This window comes from Capra hircus, chromosome 14, assembly GCF_001704415.2.
Source record: "Capra hircus breed San Clemente chromosome 14, ASM170441v1, whole genome shotgun sequence".
Taxonomy (NCBI): domain Eukaryota; kingdom Metazoa; phylum Chordata; class Mammalia; order Artiodactyla; family Bovidae; genus Capra; species Capra hircus.
This window is the reverse complement of record NC_030821.1, coordinates 7,619,872-7,641,367: the sequence shown is the minus strand read 5'-3', so window position 1 is coordinate 7,641,367 and position 21,496 is coordinate 7,619,872. Positions and strand designations below refer to the sequence as shown.

Here is a 21,496-nt window from a genome sequence, read left to right as displayed (position 1 = left end):
TGTCGTGGAAGATGGACTGCTTGTAGATTATGAGGCGAGAGACTCTGAAGGAATGGAGTGTAGGGAAGGAACAAATTAGCCAAGATGATGTGGTCTGTCTCTCTCGCCCCATAGCCTCTCGCTCTGGCCCCAGGTTTTGTAAATAATGTGTGTGTAACAGCTGAGATCACTTATAGCACTGCACATACACATCATGAGGAACTCTCTTGGTCGTGAGGTAGTCACTGGGTCACGAGGTACTTGCTTGGTCATGAGGTACTCACTGAGTCACAAGGTACTTGCTTCCTCACGAGGTACTCACTTGGTCACGAGGTACTCACTGAGTCACAAGGTACTCACTGAGTCACAAGGTACTTGCTTCCTCACAAGGTACTCACTTGGTTATGAGGTACTCATTGAGTCACAAGGTACTTGCTTCCTCATGAGGTACTTGCTTGGTCTGTCTCTCTTGCCCCATAGCCTCTCGCTCTGGCCCCAGGTTTTGTAAATAATGTTTGTGTAACAGCTGAGATCACTTATAGCACTGCACATACACATCATGAGGTACTTGCTTGGTCATGAGGTACTCACTGGGTCATGAGGTACTTGCTTGGTCATGAGGTACTCACTTGGTCACGAGGTACTTGCTTGGTCATGAGGTACTCACTGAGTCACAAGGTACTTGCTTCCTCACGAGGTACTCACTTGGTCACGAGGTACTCACTGAGTCACAAGGTACTTGCTTCCTCACGAGGTACTTGCTTGGTCACAAGGTACTCACTGAGTCACAAGGTACTTGCTTGGTCACGAGGTACTCACTTGGTCATGGGCTGCTTTGTGCGATATGCCTGTAAGAGCCTCACCGCAAAAGCTCTGGCTGCTAGAGCACTGGGGCTGCAGCGGAGTGGCTTCGTGGTTGCTTCTGTGAGCTTACGTCATGGCTGAGTTATGGCTCCATCGTGGGTATCCTGTGGCTGCTGCTCCAGCTGATGTGCCAACCAGTAGAGAGGCTGTGTCCCGGCTGCTGTGTCAGCCAGGAGAGAATAAATGTGTCTGCAGTTCCTACGGCTCCTCGAGTCTCCTTCCATCCTCTTAGCTCACGCCTTGCCTACCCTGGGTTCAGTGAACAGTGTGAACAGCAAGACAGTTTCATCAAGAGCAGGATCAGTGATACAGTTCTGTAGGAACTTGCGTGGCTCTTGGGAATTAAGGGAACAAGGGTTACCCTTACTGAGGATGCCTGAATAAGATTGTGTCTATAAAAGCATTTTGTGCTCACAACATGTGGGAAACACGTCAGTGCTTTGAAAAGATTTATCTTTAGGAGTGAGGAGGCACTGCTAAGAGTGAGAATTACGGAGAAGTTTTTGGAGGCAGACGAGACCACGTGATGACTGATTAGATGTGAAGAGAGAGCTGTGGAAGATGTTACCTGTGTATCTTGCTTATATCATTTATAAAGACTTTTGGCTGAGTTGTCAGAGGAATTGTTGCCATTTTGGGGCTGGAAAATTATAATTTTTAAATTACATGTAAAGTTAGAAATGATGATAAGATGGCTACATGAAGATGTGAGACTACTTAACCAATTATACTGTAATTTTTTTTTTTTCCTATCATGCTGTATTAACTTAGACTGGGAGCTTTTCAAGAGCTTATCTTTTTATCCACATGTTTTTCATATATCCCTTAGCATATTCTAAAAGCTTAAAAATATTGTAGGAAAATAGATGAAAATAATCAGGATGGAAGGAGTAAATAGTTGGAGCATGAGAAAAAATTATATGAAATGGGATAAAGCTAAAGAAATGCATAAGGAACTTAGCAGAGACATCTTTGAGCATAGGAACCAAATTAGAACTCATCCCTAAAACCCTTGTCCTTTGGAAGATGCAGGGCTTCACTGAGAAAATTTTTACTGATCCAACATGTACACAACTTAAAATGGAGATTCACATTAATAAGTTTAAATGTTTGAAAAAACATGACTGCTTTCATCTTTTTATTTATATTTATATTTTTTAATTTTTATTTTTACTTATTTTACTTTACAATACTGTATTGGTTTTGCCATACATTGACATGAATCCACCACGGGTGTACATGCATTCCCAAACATGAACCCCCCTCCCACCTCCCTCCCCATAACATCTCTCTGGGGCACCAGCCCCAAGCATGCTGTATCCTGCATCAGAGATAGACTGGCGATTCGATTCTTACATGATAGTATACATGTTTCAATACCATTCTCGGAAGTAATTCTAGAGAATATATCCTCATTGAAAATACACTTTATCCTGATAACATATCAGTTTAAATACAAATTGTCAACTTTTATCCTACTATCCATTTAAAAATGATTTTTCCTTGCAGAGTGTTTGCTTAAATCTTTTCATTAGCTAAATGTAAGTGTAGTCACATCCCACATTAACTAAATTTATTAATATTTAATAATTAAGTATTATTCACACAATACTTTCAGGGAGATAAGTCAGAATAAGTACTTACCCAAGAAATATAATTTTTGGTTCAGAGTATTATTAATGAAATACTCATATATAAAAGCCATTGAAATTTTCATCAGTCTATCATTAACGCTTAATATTTGTTAGCTGAGTATATCTAGATCTTATAGAATATAATGAAAATACGTTTTCATATGTGTATATTCACCTGTTTATTAAGCATCTTTTAAATGCTAGGAATTGTACAGGTACTGGGAGTATGTAGATCCCCTGCCCTGCACTGTTTCATAGTCTAGTGAAATGTCTTTCAAATTTAGTGATTAAGAGAGTCCTGGGAAGTAAGATGTCTCAGTTCTTAGTTCCAGAGACTTCAGCTTCACAGAGCTGGATAGCCTTCTAGGCATCAGCATTTGCAAGACATCTCATTTGGTATGGAGACTTTAAAAAAAGGGAAAGTGATTTTCTTAAGTACTTCTACAATGCATTATAAACGAGAATGGAGTTTTTAAGCCTGGTAACTCCAGCGTTTGCATTATTACTGGCAACAAAATAGAAGAGGACAAATGTATAATGCTTATCAGAAAAGTGTTATCTTTATTGAAAATTAAAAATTGTGCTTTCATTGTTGCAGGACATTATTATGTTTATAAAAGCTGGTTAGCTGATTTATCCATGTAATATGTTAACTATGTCATTCATTTTCATGAAATGGACATCTTTAGACAGTCATCTCTGTAGTCAATTATTTACTATATAAAGAGTATACAAATTAAGTATTTGATGAAATATAATGAAAATTGATTCTTTGCTCATTTCCACTTTCTGAAGCATGTAACATCATGAAGATTCTGCTTTAGTCTGTAATTGTTAAATTAAATGACCCAATGAATGGTAAAGTTATTTTATGAGTCACTAATGAAAAACTTATCAAAATCATGAAAATGTTTCTCTGTAGACAAGAATTAACAATCAATAAATCAAAACCAAACTTTTTATTTTCCTATGTTAATATTTAAATTTTATTTGTGTGATACTAAACCTCACAATAAACTGTGGAAAATTCTGAAAGAGATGGGAATACCAGACCACCTGACCTGTCTCTTGAGAAACCTGTATGCAGGTCAGGAAGCAACAGTTAGAACTGGACATGGAACAACAGACTGGTTCCAAATAGGAAAAGGAGTATGTCAAGGCTGTATATTGTCACCCTGCTTATTTAACTTATATGCAGAGTACATCATGAGAAACACTGGGCTGGAAGAAGCACAAGCTGGAATCAAGATTGCTGGGAGAAATATCAATAACCTCAGATATGCAGATGACACCACCCTTATGGCAGAAAGGGAAGAGGAACTTAAAAGCCTCTTGATGAAAATGAAAGAGGAGAGTGACAAAGTTGGCTTAAAGCTCAACATTCAGAAAACGAAGATCATGGCCTCTGGTCCCATCACTTCATGGGAAATAGATGGGGAAACAGTGGAAACAGTGTCAGACTTTATCTTTTTGGGCTCCAAAATCACTGCAGATGGTGATTGCAGCCATGAAATTAAGACGCTTACTCCTTGGAAGAAAAGTTATGACCAACCTAGATAGCATAGTCAAAAGCAGAGACATTACTTTGTCAACAAAGGTCCGTTTAGTTAAGGCTATGGTTTTTCCTGTGGTCATGTATGGATGTGAGAGTTGGACTGTGAAGAAGGCTGAGCACCGAAGAATTGATGCTTTTGAACTGTGGTCTTGGAGAAGACTCTTGAGAGTCCCTTGGACTGCAAGGAGATCCAACCAGTCCATTCTGAAGGAGATCAGCCCTGGGTGTTCTTTGGAAGGAATGATGCTAAAGCTGAAACTCCAGTACTTTGGCCACCTCATGAGAAGAGTTGACTCATTGGGAAAGACTCTGATGCTGGGAGGGATTGGGGGCAGGAGGAAAAGGGGACGACAGAGGATGAGATGGGTGGATGGCATCACCAACTTGATAGACGTGAGTTTGAGTGAACTCCGGGAGATGGTGATGGACAGGGAGGCCTGGCATGCTGCAATTCATGGGGTCGCAAAGAGTCGGACATGACTGAACGACTGAACTGAACTGAACTGAAACCGCACATTCAGAAAAAAATTCTTAAGCATTAAATTTGGTTATTATGAAGAATTCTGAGAGAATGGCTGTTATTCACAAAATGCTTAAACTGAAAAGAAGAAAAAAATGGAAAAATTCAAATATTATTTGCCTTTTTAAAATAATTTCCTTATGTGTAAGCTAGAAAACTATAGCATATATCTTCCTGTTCAGTTCAGTCATTCAGTCGTATCCAACTCATTGCAACCCCATGAACTACAGCACACCAGACGTCCCTGTCCAGCACCAACTCCTGGAGCTTGCTCAAACTCATGTCTATTGAATTGGTGATGCCATCCAACCATCTCATCCTCTGTTGTCCCCTTCTCCTCCCGCCTTCAATCTTTCCCAGCATCAGAGTCTTTTCCATCGAGTCAGTTATTCGTATCAGGTGGCCAAAGTATTAGAGTTTCAGCTTCAACATAAGTCCTTCCAATGAATATTCAGGACTGATTTCCTTTAGGAGGGACTGGTTGGATCTCTTTGCTGTCCAAGGTACTCTCAAGAGTCTTTTCCAACACCACAGCTCAAAATCATCAATTCTTCAGTGCTTTGCTTTCTTTATAGTCCAACTCTCACATCCATACATGACCTCTGGAAAAACCATAGCCTTGACTAGATGGACCTTTGTTGGCAAAGTAATGTCTCTGCTTTTTAATATGCTGTGTAGGTTGGTCATAGCTTTTCTTCCAAGGAGAAAGTGTCTTTTAATTTCGTGGTTGCAGTCACCATCTACAGTGATTTTGGAGCCCCCCCCACCAAGTAAAGTCAGTCACTGTTTCCATTGTTTCCCCATCTATTTTCTATGAATTGATGGGACCAAATGTCATGATCTTAGTTTTCTGAAAGTTGAGATTTAAGCCAACTTTTTCATTCTCCTCTTTCACTTTCATCAAGAGGCTCTTTAATTCTTCTTCACTTTCTGCCATAAGGGTGGTGTCATCTGCATATCTCATTGAGTCCTGGAATTTAAGGCCATGTAGTAGATTTTTAAAACTATTGAATGTTGAACATAAAGCTATAAGAGGCCTTAGTTATAATTTATTGTAAAAAGTCTCATTTTATGAATGAGAGTTGCCCAAAGTCACATTTCTTGTTAACAGCAGATTCTAGTTAGAAACCTCAGAATACCTACTCTTCATTTAGCTCAAAATGAGTTAGAAAAATTACCTAAAGGATATGAGTTATAAACTAGTGATTCTTGATCATTCAGGAAAAAACATATACTTTTTTCTTAGATTCAAATGCAATAAAACTGACAAGATTTCCTTTATTTTTTTAATAAATTTCAATATATATACATATTTTTTTAATTTTTCTTTTTACTTTATTTTACTTTACAGTACTGTATTGGTTTTGCCATACATTGACATGAATCCACCACGGATATACATGCGTTCCCAAACATATATTTTTAAATAAAATTTCCTTTATTTTTTCCCAGTTTTATTGTCACTGTCATAACTTCTCATTGGACTTCTTTTGGAAATTAATATTTAGATTTGTTGGGTAATAACTGGAAAATGTTGCTTTTTGCAGCTGGATGAAGAGGCCTCGATGTGGTGTGCCTGACCAGACCAGAGGTAGCTCCAGATTTAATATTCGTCGGAAGCGGTATGCATTAACAGGCCAGAAGTGGCAGCACAAACACATCACTTACAGGTAAAATAGCTAAGGATGATTAGTTGTTTGTTTGTTTTTTACTCATTTTTTACAACTATTTGACTTTTTGTTTGAGATCTTATACACATTGACTCCATGGTAGCATATAGTGATATTCTGGTAACATAAATAACCAAAAATTGCAATTAAGAAAATAAGTTGTCCATTTGGGGGGCCCGGTACACAGGCATTTCTTGAAATACTTCTGTAAACTCGATCTTCCAGCTTCTTTAGCGAATTCTAACATTCTGAGAAATTTTCAAGTGGGTATTCTAATACATAACATTGTTGCACAAGTATTCATAATCAAAAACATTATCAAAGTATATAAATAATTGCAATGTAAACAATATTCTTTGAATTATTAATTAACTTTTTAGTATTAGTGCAGACATTTCTCTTTCTATTTTTGGCAACAGTGCAAATGTATCTTCCGTTCTTGTCTGCAACGAACGATGCCCAAGGGATGAGAGTATCTTCCAATCTGGTATGGCAGTTGGCTGCTGGTAGAGATGTTCATATTTATTCACTAATTAATTGAAAAACATTTTATTGAGTCCCAGTTTGGACAAAGAACAGTGCTAGGTTCTAATAAATAAAGCATACAGACTTCATCTTTCCTCATGGTATTACAGTCATATGGAGAATTTGAACAGCCATACGAATGTGATGCCTGTTTTGAAAGGGAAGAAACAGGATGCCAGAGAAATATAAACAGGATGCCATGGTCATTCAACCTAACTTAGTAATCCAGGGCTGGTCTCCCTTCTGTCTTAAAAGTAATATGGAGTATTAAAGGAAATTCTCTATATGATCACCTTAATAGATTCAGAAATGTGTTCAAGAAAATTTAATTCCATTTATGATAACTTGGAATTAAAGCAAAGAAGATACTTAGTCAGAGGTGGCATCTACAAAAACAAAAATCACAGCTGCCTTATGTATTCCACATATAAATGTGAACACTATAAAGTAAGGTGTTGGGAAAAATACAGTAAAGGAAAACAATAAAGTACTTGCTCTTCTACCCCACTTCCAACAACATTGCACAGCTACTTCTAGTTGTAAGGTAATAAAATAGAATAAAAATGTAAGGGTTTTTAAAGAAATAAAACTATCTTTAGTCATAGTTGTATTACTTTCTAACAGAACACCCAGAATAAATGCTAGATAATTTTTTAGAAATAATAAAAGTATATCCAGGTTTAAAAAAATAGATTTTAATTTTAGGGCCATTTTAGGTTTATGGAAAAGTTGAGCAGATAATACAGTTATTGTCACCCCGCTCTCCACTTCTACACACACTCACACAGTTTCTCCCTTATTAGGTGTTTGTTACAATTGTTGAGTCAGTATTGCTATATTACTGACTAAAATCAGTAGTTTGCACCAGACTTCACTCTTCGTGTCAAAGTTTTACAGATCCTGAGAAATGCATGTCACATAGCGTTACAGTGCCTGCGTGCACGCATGCTCCATCGCTTCAGTCCTACCCGACCCTTTGCTATGCCTAAACTGTAGCCCACCAGGCTCCTCAGTCCATGGGATTCTCCAGGCTAGAATACTGGAGGGGGTTGCTGTGCCCTCCTCCCGGGGATCTTCCCAGCCCAGAGATCAAACCTGTGTCTCTTGCATTGCAGGGAGATTCTTTACCAGTGAGCCACTGGGGAAGTCCCATAGCATTACAATATCATACAGAAGAGTTTCACTGCCTTGAAAACCCTTTGTTGCACCTACTCATCCCTCTTCTCTGGAAACTACTGAGTGGTTTTAATAGCTTTATAGTCTTTGCCTTTCCTAGAATGTCATAGAGTTGGAAACACCAGCCAAAGCCATTTCAGCTATGCCTTTTCAGACTACCTTTGTTCACTAAAAATGTGCCTTTAAGTTTCCTCTGTCTTTTCATGACCTGATAGCTCTTTTTTTTTTTTTTTTTTATTGTGTTCCTGAGTAATATTCCATTGTATGGGTGTATCACAGCTTGCTTACCGGTTCATCTGTTGAAGACTTCTTGGTTGCTTCCAGTTTTTGGCAATTATTAGTAAGGCTGATATAAACACGCATTATGGTTTTTGTGTGGGCTTTAGCTTTCAACTTATTTGTCTAAACACCTGGGAGTGGAATTTTGCTGATCATAAGATAAGACTACATTAGCTTTTTAAAGTAATTACCAAACTATCTTCAAAGTGGCTATTCCATTTTCCATTACTACCAGTAATGAGTGAAAGTTACTGTTACTCTACAATTTTGTCAAGATTTAGTCTTGTCAGTATTCTGGATTCTAAAGTGGTTACTCAATTTTTTAACTTGCAATTCTCTAATGAATTGTGAAGCTAAGCATATTTTTATATTTTACCTTTTTTCCATCTGAACATCATCTTTTGTGAGATGAATGTTTAGATCTTTTGATCAACTTTTGAGTTGCTATTTTAAGGGTTCTATGTATATTTGGATCACAAATCTTTTACCAGATATGTTTTTAATTTGTTGTCTCAGTCTGTGGCTTGACATCCCATTGTCTTTTCAGTGTATTTTATAGAAGTTTTAATTTTAATTAGTTTTAACTTAACAATTATTCTCTTTTGTATATTGTGCTTTTGGTGTTTTATCAAAAAAAAAAAAAGAATCCAAACCAATGGTCACTTAGAATTTCTATGTTATCTTTTAAAATTTTAATAGTTTCACATTTATATTTAAGATTATGATCCATTTTTGAGTTTTGTTTTTGTGAAAGGTATAAAGTCAGTTATCTAGAATTCAATTTTCTTGCCTATGAATTTTCAGTTTTTCTTGCACTATTGGTTAGAAAGACCATCCTTTCTCCATTGCCTTTGATCTTTTATCAAAGGTCAGTTCCCTATGTGTTTAGGTAAATTTCTGGGCTCTTTATTGTGCTTCATTGAATCATGTGTCTACTCATAAAGCAATATTACATTTCTGGATTACTATATTCTTGATATCAGATACTGTCAATTTTCTGATTTTTTTTAATGTTTTGAATCTTTATTTATTTTATAGAAATATAGTCAATTTACAATATTATATTAGTTTCGGATTACTACATAGTGATTCAATATATTCTTCAGTATTTTGTTGTGTTTTCAGCATCTCTTACCTTCCCACATAAACTTCAGAATAATTTGCCATTACAGGCATCCCTCGGAAATATTCTGGGTTCAGTCCTAGACCAGCACAGTAAAGTGAATATATCAATCAAGCAGAAATAGCAAATAAAATAAATGTCATGATTTTTTTGGTTTATCAGTGTGTATAAGTATAGAAGTTATGCACTACAGCCTATTAAATGTCCAGTTGCCTTATGTCCAAAGCACCATGCGCATGCCTTAGTTAAAAATACTTGTTTGATTAAAACTTGCTAACCTTCAGTTGTTGGTAACTGTTGAGTGATCAGGGTGGTAGCTGGTGAAAGTCATGGTCCGAGGCAATTTTTTAAAAGAAGACAATAATGAATCTTGCTCCACTGATTAACTCTTCCCTTATGGGTGACTTCTCTGTAATATACAGTGTTGTTTAATAGCAATTTACCCACAGTAGCACTTCTTTCAAAACTGGAGTCAGTTCTCTCACACTCTGCCACTGTTTTATCAACCAAATTTACATCATATTCTGAATCTCTCTTCTGTTATTCCAACAATCTTCATGGCATCTTCACCAAGAGTGAATTCCATTTCAAGAAACACTTTCTTTCCTCATCAGTAAGAATCAACTTCTCATCATTTAAAGTCTTATCATGGGATTGTAACAATTCAGTCATATCTTTAAGCTCATGTTTGCTGTTAATTGTCATGTTATCTCTGCCACATCTGAAGTTATTTCTTCCACTGAAGTCTTGAACCACTCGAAGTCATTCATGAAGATCAGAATAAATTTTTTCTAAACTCCTATGAATATTGATATTTTATCTCTTTCCATGAATCGTAAATGTTCTTAAAGGCATAACGAATGGTGAATTCTGTCTAAAAGATTTTCAGTTTACTCAGATTCATCAGAGGAATCACTATCTATGGCAGCTATAGCCTTACAAAATGTATTTCTTAAATATTAAGATTTTAAAGTTAAAATCACTTCCTAATCCAAGGGCTGTATAATGGATATCATGTTAGTAGTCATGAAAACAACATGAATCTTGTATATCTCCATCACAGCTCTTGGGTTACCAGATGCATTGTCAGTGAGCAGTAATATTTGGAAAGGAATCTTTTTGTTGTGGTGGTTGTTTTCCTGAGTGGTAGGGCCTCAACAGTGGGCTTACAATATTTGATTGACTATGTTGTAAACGGATGTATTGTCATCCAGGCTTTGTTGTTTTAACCAGCAACCACAACAACAAAGAAAGAATAAAGAGGAAAAAAAAATTCCGGAATGAATTGCAGAGCAAGTGAAAACATGAGAATAAAAAGAAATGTTTTTTCTCAGGTCTCAGCTCTCAGAGTCCTTTCTCCCACTGTGAACCACAGCTCACTTCTGCCTCCCTAGGAGACCCTGCAGTGCTGGGGAGGCCTGGTCCCTGGACCTGATGTGGGGACAGCTCAGACTCTATCTGGCCCTTCTCCTGCATTTGATTTTCTCCAGTGACTCCAGTTGCCAGAGCTAGAGTGTTTTCTTTTGTGGAAACACTCACTGTCCTTTGATATATTCTACAGACAAAGAGTCTGTCTAGTTGATTGTGTGAATTTAATCTGTAGCTTCGACAGCTGATGGCAAGGTTTGCAAACCTCTTCCCTTGTCGCTCTGCCCCTGGAGCTCAGTGGTGGTTTTATTCCCATCTCTGCATGTGGATCACCCACAGGGGTTTGCTCCCAAGGATGCCCTAAAGGACTTGGGTCTGCCCCAGTGAGGACCAGGCATGGTGGTGGTACAGCTGCTTTGATTGCAGGAGCCTTGGTGGTGCCAGGTGTGCAGAGAAGCCAGTGGTCATGGGCACGGGAGATATGGCTCTATTAGGATTCTTTTCTAGCCTCTGGCAGCTGGCACCCAAAGTGCCTTCCCGACTGGTCCTTCTCCATTGCTTGGCCCAGCAGATGCTCAAAGACCCCTGGCTGGGTTCCTTCTCTAGTGCTCAATTGCCAGTGCAGGCATGTGAGGGGAGGGAAGCTACAGTGAAGGCTGTACCCCTTGCACATGACTCAGCAATAGCACCCTGCTTCCATGGTCTCCAGGACTTCTTCCAAAGGCATTCTCCACCATGGATTTCCTCTCTCCTGTCTCCTTGAGTTGTCTCCCTGCAGTCATCGTCAGTCGTTGCACTGACATTGCTCTCCAAGCCCCACGATCCAGCTCCCAGCCACCGTGTGCACTGACAGACTTGCATCGCAGTCCAAGGTACAGATTGTTCTGTGTGTTTCTCACTTCATTTGGACGGTCACAGATCAGCTGCTTCACGCTATAGAGTCCATCTAGCTGATTGTGTGAATTTAATCTGTCAGACAGCTGATGGAAAGGTTTTCAGACCCCTTCCTTTGTCACTCTGCGCCTGGAGCTCAGCGATGGTTTCACCCCCCTCTCTGTATGTGTACCATCCACAGGAGTTTGCTCAAATGCGTCTCTTCTGTCCCGATCAATTGACCGGATGTGGGGCTCTCTCCCTTGCCTCTGCTCCCGACTCCGGGGTGCAGGTCAGGTCCTATTCACTCTCCTCCTCCTTCTCCCTCCTTCCCGTCAACCTACTGATTTGTGCCTGGGTCCCTATATTGCTTTCCAGGGATCAGGGGCTCTACCAGCTCTCAGCTGGTGCTCTGTGAGAACTTCTGCATATGTGGATGTCTTCCTGATGCATCCATGGAGAGAGACTGTACTCTTGAGTGCACCTGCTCTTCTGCCGTCTTGTCCTTCTTTCTCTAGAAACACTTAAATAGACTTTGTGTTTTGCAGCTTTCTCATTTATAATCCGCTGGTATTATATACTGAGCCTCACCGATGCAGTACGAGGTATTAGGGTGGGGAAGCAGTCTATAACCCTGTGATTAAATCTGCTTTTTAAGGTGGTATGACTTTTGGGAATTGTATTACCGGAATTTATCTTAGCCTTTTAATTTTTTCTTATACTACAGTAAAATGCCTCAGGGACTTTTGCTCCAGATTCTCTGTAGTCTTCTGCCTCTCCAGTTTTGGTGGTGACAGTTTGCTCTGTAACTGCAATTCTCTGATGCAGCTAAGAATTATTTTCTGTTTGTTCAGCGTTTTTTTTGTTTATTTTTTTTTTTTTTCCTCATTGTGAGGTTGGGAATTACAAACTGCCAAAAAAGAACAAAAAATAAATTCACAAAAGGTGTGTAAACCCTTTAAGAAGAAAGTTAGGAACTTGCACGAAACGACATAAGAGGACAAAAAATAAATTAGAGCAAAATATAGTTTGCTGTTAATAGAAAGGCTCAATATAATAAATGTTCAAATTTTTCATAAATTGAGCGCAATTTTAGCAAAATTCCCAATAATATTTTTATGTAAATTTAACAAACGGACCAGAAAATATCTGATTATTAGTGAAGGTCCAATATTAATCAAAATGTTCCCATTTACTAGATATGAAGACTTTCTTAAATCAATACTAATTAAGGCCATATGTGATATTAGCACAGAGAGATAGACAAATAGTCCAACAGCGAAGAGATCACAGGAATAGATTGATTCCTATATTAAAAAAAATGATTTTTGCCAGAGTAGAATGTGTAGATCAGTGGAGAAATGATGGGCCATTTTACTTATTAAGTTATTCTGAGATAATTATTTATATGAAAAAAAATGAAATTAGAGTCTTCATACCGTATAAAAATCAATAAATACTAGTTGGATTAAAGTTTATTATACATTTTAGACCTATAAAGTTCACTCAGCTATGTATATTGCCATTTACTGTTTTTATTTCAGATATTATTCCTCTTCTGACCTGACTTCCAAACTTTTGATGGCATACCCTGTTTAGTCTCCATATATCATTAGGTGCAAACTATACCATTCATTTTAAAAAGAAAGAAAGAGGGAGACTGTTGAGAATGGTTATGGTTAGAACTGATCATAATTCTATTTCTGTTCAGTCCCTATACTGACAATTGTCTCAGTTTTTAGAACTGATCATAATTCTATTTCTGTTCAGTCCCTATACTGACAATTGTCTCAGTTTTGAACTTTCAAATAATTAGGTGTTTATCCCTATAAACTTCCAGATTATTTTGGAACTGTTCTATTATAGATATGCACATCATGTGATTAAGAGTTTTGGAGTAAGAATGATCTGAATTTGAATCCTTGCTTTGATCCTCGCTCTCTGTGAAGTCAGGATCAAGTTACTCATCCTTCCTAAGTCTCATTTCCCTTGTGTGACAAAAGAGTATTATAACAGTAACTGCCTCATAAAGCTTGGGAGACAAGTCAGATAGTAGGGGGAAGAAAAAAAAAAGCACAGTGCTCAAAATATAATTAGTGCTTAATAAATTCTGATTAGTATCTTTATTCCTTTAATGTACCAGACAAATCCCAGAATTTGTTGAGAATATGATGATAGGATAAGAGAAAGTTGACAGTGAGAGCTAAGGCATATTGTCTTTTAATATATATTAGGTGTTAAGACGTTGCCTTGTGTATGATAGGTAGCATCATTTGCTGCTACTTTTTTATTTTATTTAGGAAAGTAAATACAAAATATGACACTAGAGCTCAAAGAGTAATTATTCATGAAAAAGATTGCTGAGTGTGCCATTAGAGGATAAAGATAAAAGTTGGAGTCAGGGTAGTTGAATCTAGGTTTTATTTGATGGAACGCTCGTTATGAGCCAACAATATAATGTGGCTCAAAAAATAAAAAGCTGGAGTGTCCAGATAGGAGCTATAGAAATCAAAGTGTTAAAAAAGTGGAGATGCTAATTTTTTCCTTTGCTTTGCTTCCCATGTCTTATCTCATGTGTCCTTTTTGCCTTATGCCACCACATTTTAGCTGCTTCTTGGCAAATGAATGTACACCTATAAAGATAAATCAAAATGTTAAGAGACCTTGAGTACAGTTTGCATGAGGAAGAGCTCAAGATTAGAGCCAAGGATTCTCAACATGGCGGAAGGAGTGTTTATGGGAGAAATTTCCTGTTATTCTCAAATATTTAAAGGCTTTCCAAAAAATCTAATATTTTGAGCTGTTGGAAAATTAAACCATCTATCCTAAAAGTCTGTCCCATCATTGGAAACATGTAAACCAGGAAATGTATTCACTTGTCGGGGAAGTTAGGGAACATGTGTGGAATGGTTGGAAAGTTTGATTACATAACTTTAAGATGTCTTCCTATATTTAAAATGTGGGCTTGGAAGGAGCTTTCTATAATCTGTCTATTTAAAGGGAATGTCTAGGCCCTTGTGCCTTCCACTTTAATGCCTTCAGGGTTTGATGCCTAGAAATGGGAACTTCTGAGTCGTACCATGTATGTGTTCTTCGAGGTATATATTACTTCGGCTGATGCATAATATGCATGCTGGTTATAAATAGAAGTACTGGTGGCCCTTCATCTATTACTTGAATCTTTATGGTCAATTTTCTTTTGGCAAACTTTGCTTTTTGGATAATTAGGTGTCTCTCATTCGGTAAATGATTATTGAACAGCATTTTAACTGTCGGTAGACAGATGAGTTAGGCAAAGGCCCTGCTCCTGTGGGGAATGTAGTCTAGTATGGGAGACAGGTTTGAAAGTGAGCAGTTGTAAACCAGTGTATCGAATGTTACTTCAAGGCCATACAGGAGCTTCAGTTCATCAGGGAACATACCCGGCTTATGCTACATAATAGAATTTCTTCTCAATAAATAGTTGTTGAATAAATTAATGAATTCTTAGTAGACTTTGTTTAAACTTTCTCCAAAATATTAACAAGACTTTATGAAACTCCAATACTCTGGCCACCTCATGAGAAGAGTTGACTCATTGGAAAAGACTGTGATGCTGGGAGGGATTGGGGGCAGGAGGAGAAGGGGATGACAGAGGATGAGATGGCTGGATGGCATCACGGACTCGATGGACATGAGTCTGAGTGAGCTCCAGGAGATGGTGATGGACAGGGAGGCCTGGTGTGCTGCAATTCATGGGGTCGCAGAGTCGGACACGACTGAGCGACTGAACTGAACTGAACTGAATGAGTCCTACCTTTATCACATAGATCTCTATTTCCCAGGTTTACTGAGTATTATATAAAATATATTTAGCCTAAATTCCTTTTCTCTATAAAATATAAACTCCAAAATATTTTTGTAATAAATGGCCAATGGGATTGGTATCAACTGCCAGATAAATCTATTTAAAATTAATGAGAAGTTTTATTAATTGATGATAGTACTATGTTATATTAACTGTATAGATTTCCCTAATAAATTCTTCCTTTAGCTAACCTTGATTTCAAATTCATGCTTTTGTGACTACTGAGGTTACAACACTAGAAGTTATTAGTTTACTTTACCAATACATACACAGAAAAGAAACCTAGAAATTGTTAAAGAAAGTTCCTCTCTGGAAACATTTATCATTCTCTCTCAACCCAGTGAGCTCACTGAACTTGATTATCCTATTGACCAACCTGTGTATCCACTATTAAAATAAGACCCACGTAGTCCATGGGATTGCAAAGAGTCAGACATGCCCAAGCAACTGAACAACAACAACAAATGCCCTACATGGAAAGCTAGCACCTTTGTAAAGAGTCAAATATTTAACATCAGCTTTACTAGAGGGACTCTATAGTCAATCTCTACTCTGATCATTTCTTCTATTTAATTGAATCAGTTCTGATGAGATGGATGAAACTGGAGCCGATTATACAGAGTGAAGTAAGCCAGAAAGAAAAACACCAATACAGTATACTAACACATATATATGGAATTTAGAAAGATGGCAATGACGACCCTGTATGCAAGACAGGAAAAAAGACACAGATGTGTATAATGGACTTTTGGACTCAGAGGGAGAGGGAGAGGGTGGGATGATTTGGGAGAATGGCATTCTAACATGTATACTATCATGTAAGAATTGAATCGCCAGTCTATGTCTGACGCAGGATACAGCATGCTTGGGGCTGGTGCATGGGGATGACCCAGAGAGATGTTGTGGGGAGGGAGGTGGGAGGGGGGTTCATGTTTGGGAACGCATGTAAGAATTAAAGATTTTAAAATTAAAAAAATAAAAAAATTAAAAAAAAACACAAAATAAAGCCACATCAACTATACAAGCATAATATGTATAAATGTAAATTAATCTATTTAGTTGTCCTCTGATAGAATATTTCGATACATTCTGGATAAGGATCTGCTGATAATTTAAATATGTAGTTTATTATTTTTACTCTTTCTTACCAGTTGTCTATTTTCCTGGGTATAATAAATTCCATTTAATTGCTGCTGCTGCTGCTGCTGCTAAGTTGCTTCAGTCGTGTCCAGCTCTGTGCGATCCGATAGACGGCAGCCCACCAGGCTCCCCTGTCCCTGGGATTCTCCAGGCAAGAACACTGGAGTGGGTTGCCATTTCCTTCTCCAATGCTTCAAAGTGAAAAAGTGAAAGTGAAGTTGCTCGGTCGTGTCTGACTCTTAGCGACACCATAGACGGCAGTCATTTTTAATAAAATGATACTGCTTTTCTGAACAACTGTTTTTCTCTACTAAATTGAGTAAAAAAGCTATTTCAACTTGGTCATACCAAAATATGTTGACATAAGTATATCATATACCCTCTGAATCTTATCTAAATGTCAAAGTATTCAAGTTTTTTCTTATATTGAAATGAGATAAACACTCAAAATCTTAAAAAGATTTATCACTATATCTTAACTTTATGGAGGATAATCATTATCAGTATATAAAATTACATTAGAGAGTTGGTATGCATCCAATATATTAAAACTAGAGAATTCTGACTTTACAAAAGAATTTTAGGCATTGGATAATATTTACTGTCTCCTGAGTACCTACAGTTTATTTGAAAGTGATGAATCCTTTGTCAATGTCCTTGTTTCACATTTCCTGTAACTTCTGTTTAAATGAACAAATGTATGATAATTTTACATTTCACAATAATTCATTTTACAGAACCAATACAGAAAAATAATTCCTATAGTTTTGGTACAGTTACGTTAGTAAGTCTTTCTCCCCAAAGTTACTGTTTCTTTAAATATCAAATTCTCATATTTTAAAAAATTACCCTAGAAATAGTGAGGTAAACTTAATATTTCACTTATCATGAATAAATTTTTGCATTTCTATTGATGATTGTAAAAGCAGAGTTTACGTTTTCTTTTAAACTTTTAGTATATTATCAGTCAGTTCGGTCACTCAGTTGTGTCCAACTCTTTGCGGCCCATGGACTGCAGCACACCAGGCCTCCCTGTCCATCACAACTCCTAGAGCTTGCTCAGACTCATGTCCGTTGAGGCAATGATGCCATCCAACCATCTCATCCTCTGTCATCCCCTTCTCCTCCCACCTTCAGTCTTTGCCAGCACCAGGGTCTTTTCCAATGAGTCAGTTCTTTGCATCAGGTGGCCAAAGTATTGGAGTTTCAGCGTCAGCATCAGTCCTTCCAATGAGTATTCAGGACTGATTTCCTTTAGGATATAATATAAATGTATTATATTGTAATACACTTATAATATTGGATATATATAATATAATATTGGACTTGTTGGATCTCCTTGCAGTCCAAGGGACTCTCAAGAGTCTTCTCCAACACCACAGTTCAAAAGCATCAGTTCTTCAGCGCTCAGCTTTCTTTATAGTCCAACTCACATACATGACTGCTGGAAAAATCATAGTTTTGACCAGATGGACCTTTGTTGGCAAAGCAATGTCTCTGCTTTTTCATATGCTGTCTAGTATATACTACCAAACACCAAAATATTTACTTTTTTTTCTTACTTTCATATTACAGAGAAACTGATACTCTAATTTTGGAAAAGATTCATCACTCTGTTAAAGCAGGAAGGAGAAATACTCCATTATTAGTACACATTTTTTTAAATTCAGTGAATTGGTATCGATTCAGTGAAGTTAAAACTAGAGAATCCTGACTTTTAACAGTAACTTTAAAAATAAGTTAACATAGTTTGCCTTCAGTATGAATTGTTCTGATGAAAAATGATGTCCTTAAATTTCGCTTTAGGTCAATTTTATTATGTAGTGTTGTGTAAGATCTGATTATAGGGTAAAGTTTACAAAACTTACCAAACTGAAAGTTTAAGAGAATCACTACGATAGCATCATGAAAATGCCCAGTAGACAATTAAAAAACTGAAAATATTGTCTTATTAAAATAAAAAATGTTAACTATAGCCATTCTATTTCTGCCAAAAAAGATAAAGCACTTTAAAATTAAATCACTTTGTTTTTCAAATATGATTTTTTTTATTTTACTGTATCATATTTTTGCAAATACATATTAGCAATTTTATGCATTATATATTAGAATATCAAGAATAACAGTGTTAGTTTACTTTTAATATCACATGATCTCTCTGTACCCTTAATTATTTCAGTTATTAGTAAATACAAGATACATTTCTTAATGGCATACAGATTTCTAAATTGTTTTTTGTGTGCACCTAATTCAGAATTCCAGCTGTAACTTTGAAGTGTACTAATGTATCATATATATATATATTATTTTTTATTAGAATAGAGTTGATTTACAGTTATCTGTTAGTTTCAGATTTACAATAATGTGAAACTATATGTGTGTGTGTGTGTGTGTGTGTGTATTCTTCTTCAGGTTCATTTCCCACATAGACCACCACAGAATATTGAGTAGACGTCCATGTATAATACAGTAGGTCACTTTTAGTTATATATTTTATGCATAGTAGCATGTTTATGTAAATCCCAAACTCCCGATCTATCACTTTCCCCCATGTTTGCCCCCTGGTAACACAAGTTTGACTTTGAGGTCTGTGAGTCCACTTCTGTTCTGTAAAAAGTCTATTTGTATAATTTTTATTATATTCCACACATAAGTGATGTCATATGAAGTTAATCTTTCTTTGTCTGACTTCATTGGGCCCTCTGTGTTGCTGCAAATGATATTCTATGTTGCTGTTGAGTAATATTCCGCTGTGTACATGTTTCACATTTTCATTATCCACTCCTCTGTTGATGGACATCTAGGTTGCTTCCATGTCTTGGCTATTGTAAATAGTGCTGCAAGGAACACTGGAGTGCATGTAAGTGGGAATGTAAGTTGCTACAACCATTATGGAGAATAGCCCTGAGGTTCCTTAAAAAAGATATAAAACTCCCATATGATCCAGCAATCCCATCCCTGGGCATATATTTGCAGAAAACTGTGATTTGAAAAGATACTTGTGTCTTGTATTTTTTAATGACATCACAAATATTGTAGTTAAGCACATTTTGGAAACTCATCAGTGCATAGCTTTGAAAAACATAATGATGTGTTTTCAAGTCCAAATTGTACTCCACATTTATTATTCTTGATTATATTGCTTCATTTTTCTCAGAACTACTGTATACTTATATGTATATCATACCAATACAATTTCATTTATTTTCTTTATAGTAAAGTTATCCTGTTTTTGAAAATAAAGCAGTTTCTCCATTACACATTCAATCCAACACTAATTCCCATTAAAATTTTATCAGCAGAGTGTATACTGAAATGGTCTAACTCTTCATGTCTCCATGATAGCCTCTCTAGTACATGTCTCTAATTTCTGTTGCTTAAACTTCCAAAATGTTTCACTGCTTCCAATTTTGTCCCCCTTGTCATGTTTCAGGAGGAGTAGTGATCTTTGTAAACTGGAATAATACCAGGATACTTCTCTGCTTAAAACCCTCCAGTGGTTTGCTTTCACACAAAATAACCCAGGTTTCCCTGGTGGCTCAGATGGTAAAGAATTTGCCTGCAATGCAGGAGACCTGGGTTCTATCGCTGGGTTGGGAAGACCCCTGGAGAAGGAAGTGGCAACCCACTCAAGTATTCTTGCCTGGAAAGTTCCATGAAAAGAGGAGCCTGGCAGGCTGCAGACCATGGGGTTACAAAGTGATCTTCGTAAACTGAAATAATACCAGAATATTCTCTGCTTAAAACTCTCCAGTGGTTTGCTTTCACAGAATATAACCCATTCCCTGCCAATTCTCTTTCAATTCATATCACTGTCCTGAGCAGTCATTTTGCACCAGTTCGCTAAGCAGCCGCATTATCTGAACTGGCTGGAAACTCAGTCTGAGGCATGTGGGGCTCCTTTTGTCACTGATATCCCATTTATCGTCTATTCATCTCACCTCCTCACCGCTCATTTATAACCATATATATTTGTATTTTTGTTGTGTATCTCTTATCACTAAAATAAGATCTACAAGATCAGAGACTTATTCACAGTTATATGTCTAGCACCTAAAGCAGTACCCATGATGTAGTATGTTCTTTGAAATAATGAATCATAAAAATGCTTGCTTCTGCAGTCTGATAAGGTGAAAAGAAAATATAAGACTGCAAGGAAAATTAGACAACTTTCAAAGTTAAAACATTAATCTGTGTGCCCAATCAGCCATCAGGTAATTAGGAAGGGAAACCATAAACAAAAGAGAAGACAACCCTCAAATTGGGAGAAACTCTTTGCAAATGAAGCCACTGTAAAGGGATTAATCTCCAAAATATAAAAAACAGCTCATAAAACTCAATTTAAATTAAAAAACCCAATCAGAAAATGGGTGGAAGATCTAAATAGACATTTATCTGAAGAAAACATATAGATGGCCAGAGAGGACATGGAAACATACTCAACATCATTAATCATTAGGGACATGCAAATCACAACTGCAAAGAAGTGTCACCTCACACTGGTCAGAATGACCATCATCAAGAATTCTATAAACAACACAAGCTGGAGAGGATGTGGAGGAGTGGCCCCCCTCGTCTGCTTTTGGTGGGAATGTAAATTAGTACAGCCACTGTGGAGGATAGTATCAATTCTGTTCAGTCACTCAGTCGTGTCTCTCAGTGACCCCATGGACTGCAGTACACCAAGCCTCCATGTCCATCACCGACTCCTGGAGTTTACTCAAACTCATATCCATAGAGTCTATGATGCCATCCAACCATCTCATCCTCTGTCGTCCCCATTTCTTCCCACCTTAAATCTTTCCCATCATCAGTGTTTTTTTCCAAAGAGTCAGCTCTTTGCATCAGGCCAAAGTATTGGAGTTTCAGCTTTAGCACCAGTCCCTCCAGTGAATATTCAGGACTGACTTCCTTTAGGATGGACTGGTTGGATCTCCTGGCAG

At 37.2% G+C, this 21,496-nt stretch overlaps 1 protein-coding gene across 1 annotated transcript in view; it reads left to right on the top strand.

The window, feature by feature from the left end:
* Positions 1-21,496, top strand: part of MMP16 (matrix metallopeptidase 16) — a 382,552-nt gene that overhangs the window by 198,502 nt on the left and 162,554 nt on the right. Inside the window, exon 3 of the mRNA XM_005689258.3 lies at positions 6,100-6,222. Within this exon, the coding sequence (XP_005689315.1) occupies positions 6,100-6,222 (123 nt within the window). The remainder of the gene's footprint in view (positions 1-6,099; positions 6,223-21,496) is intronic.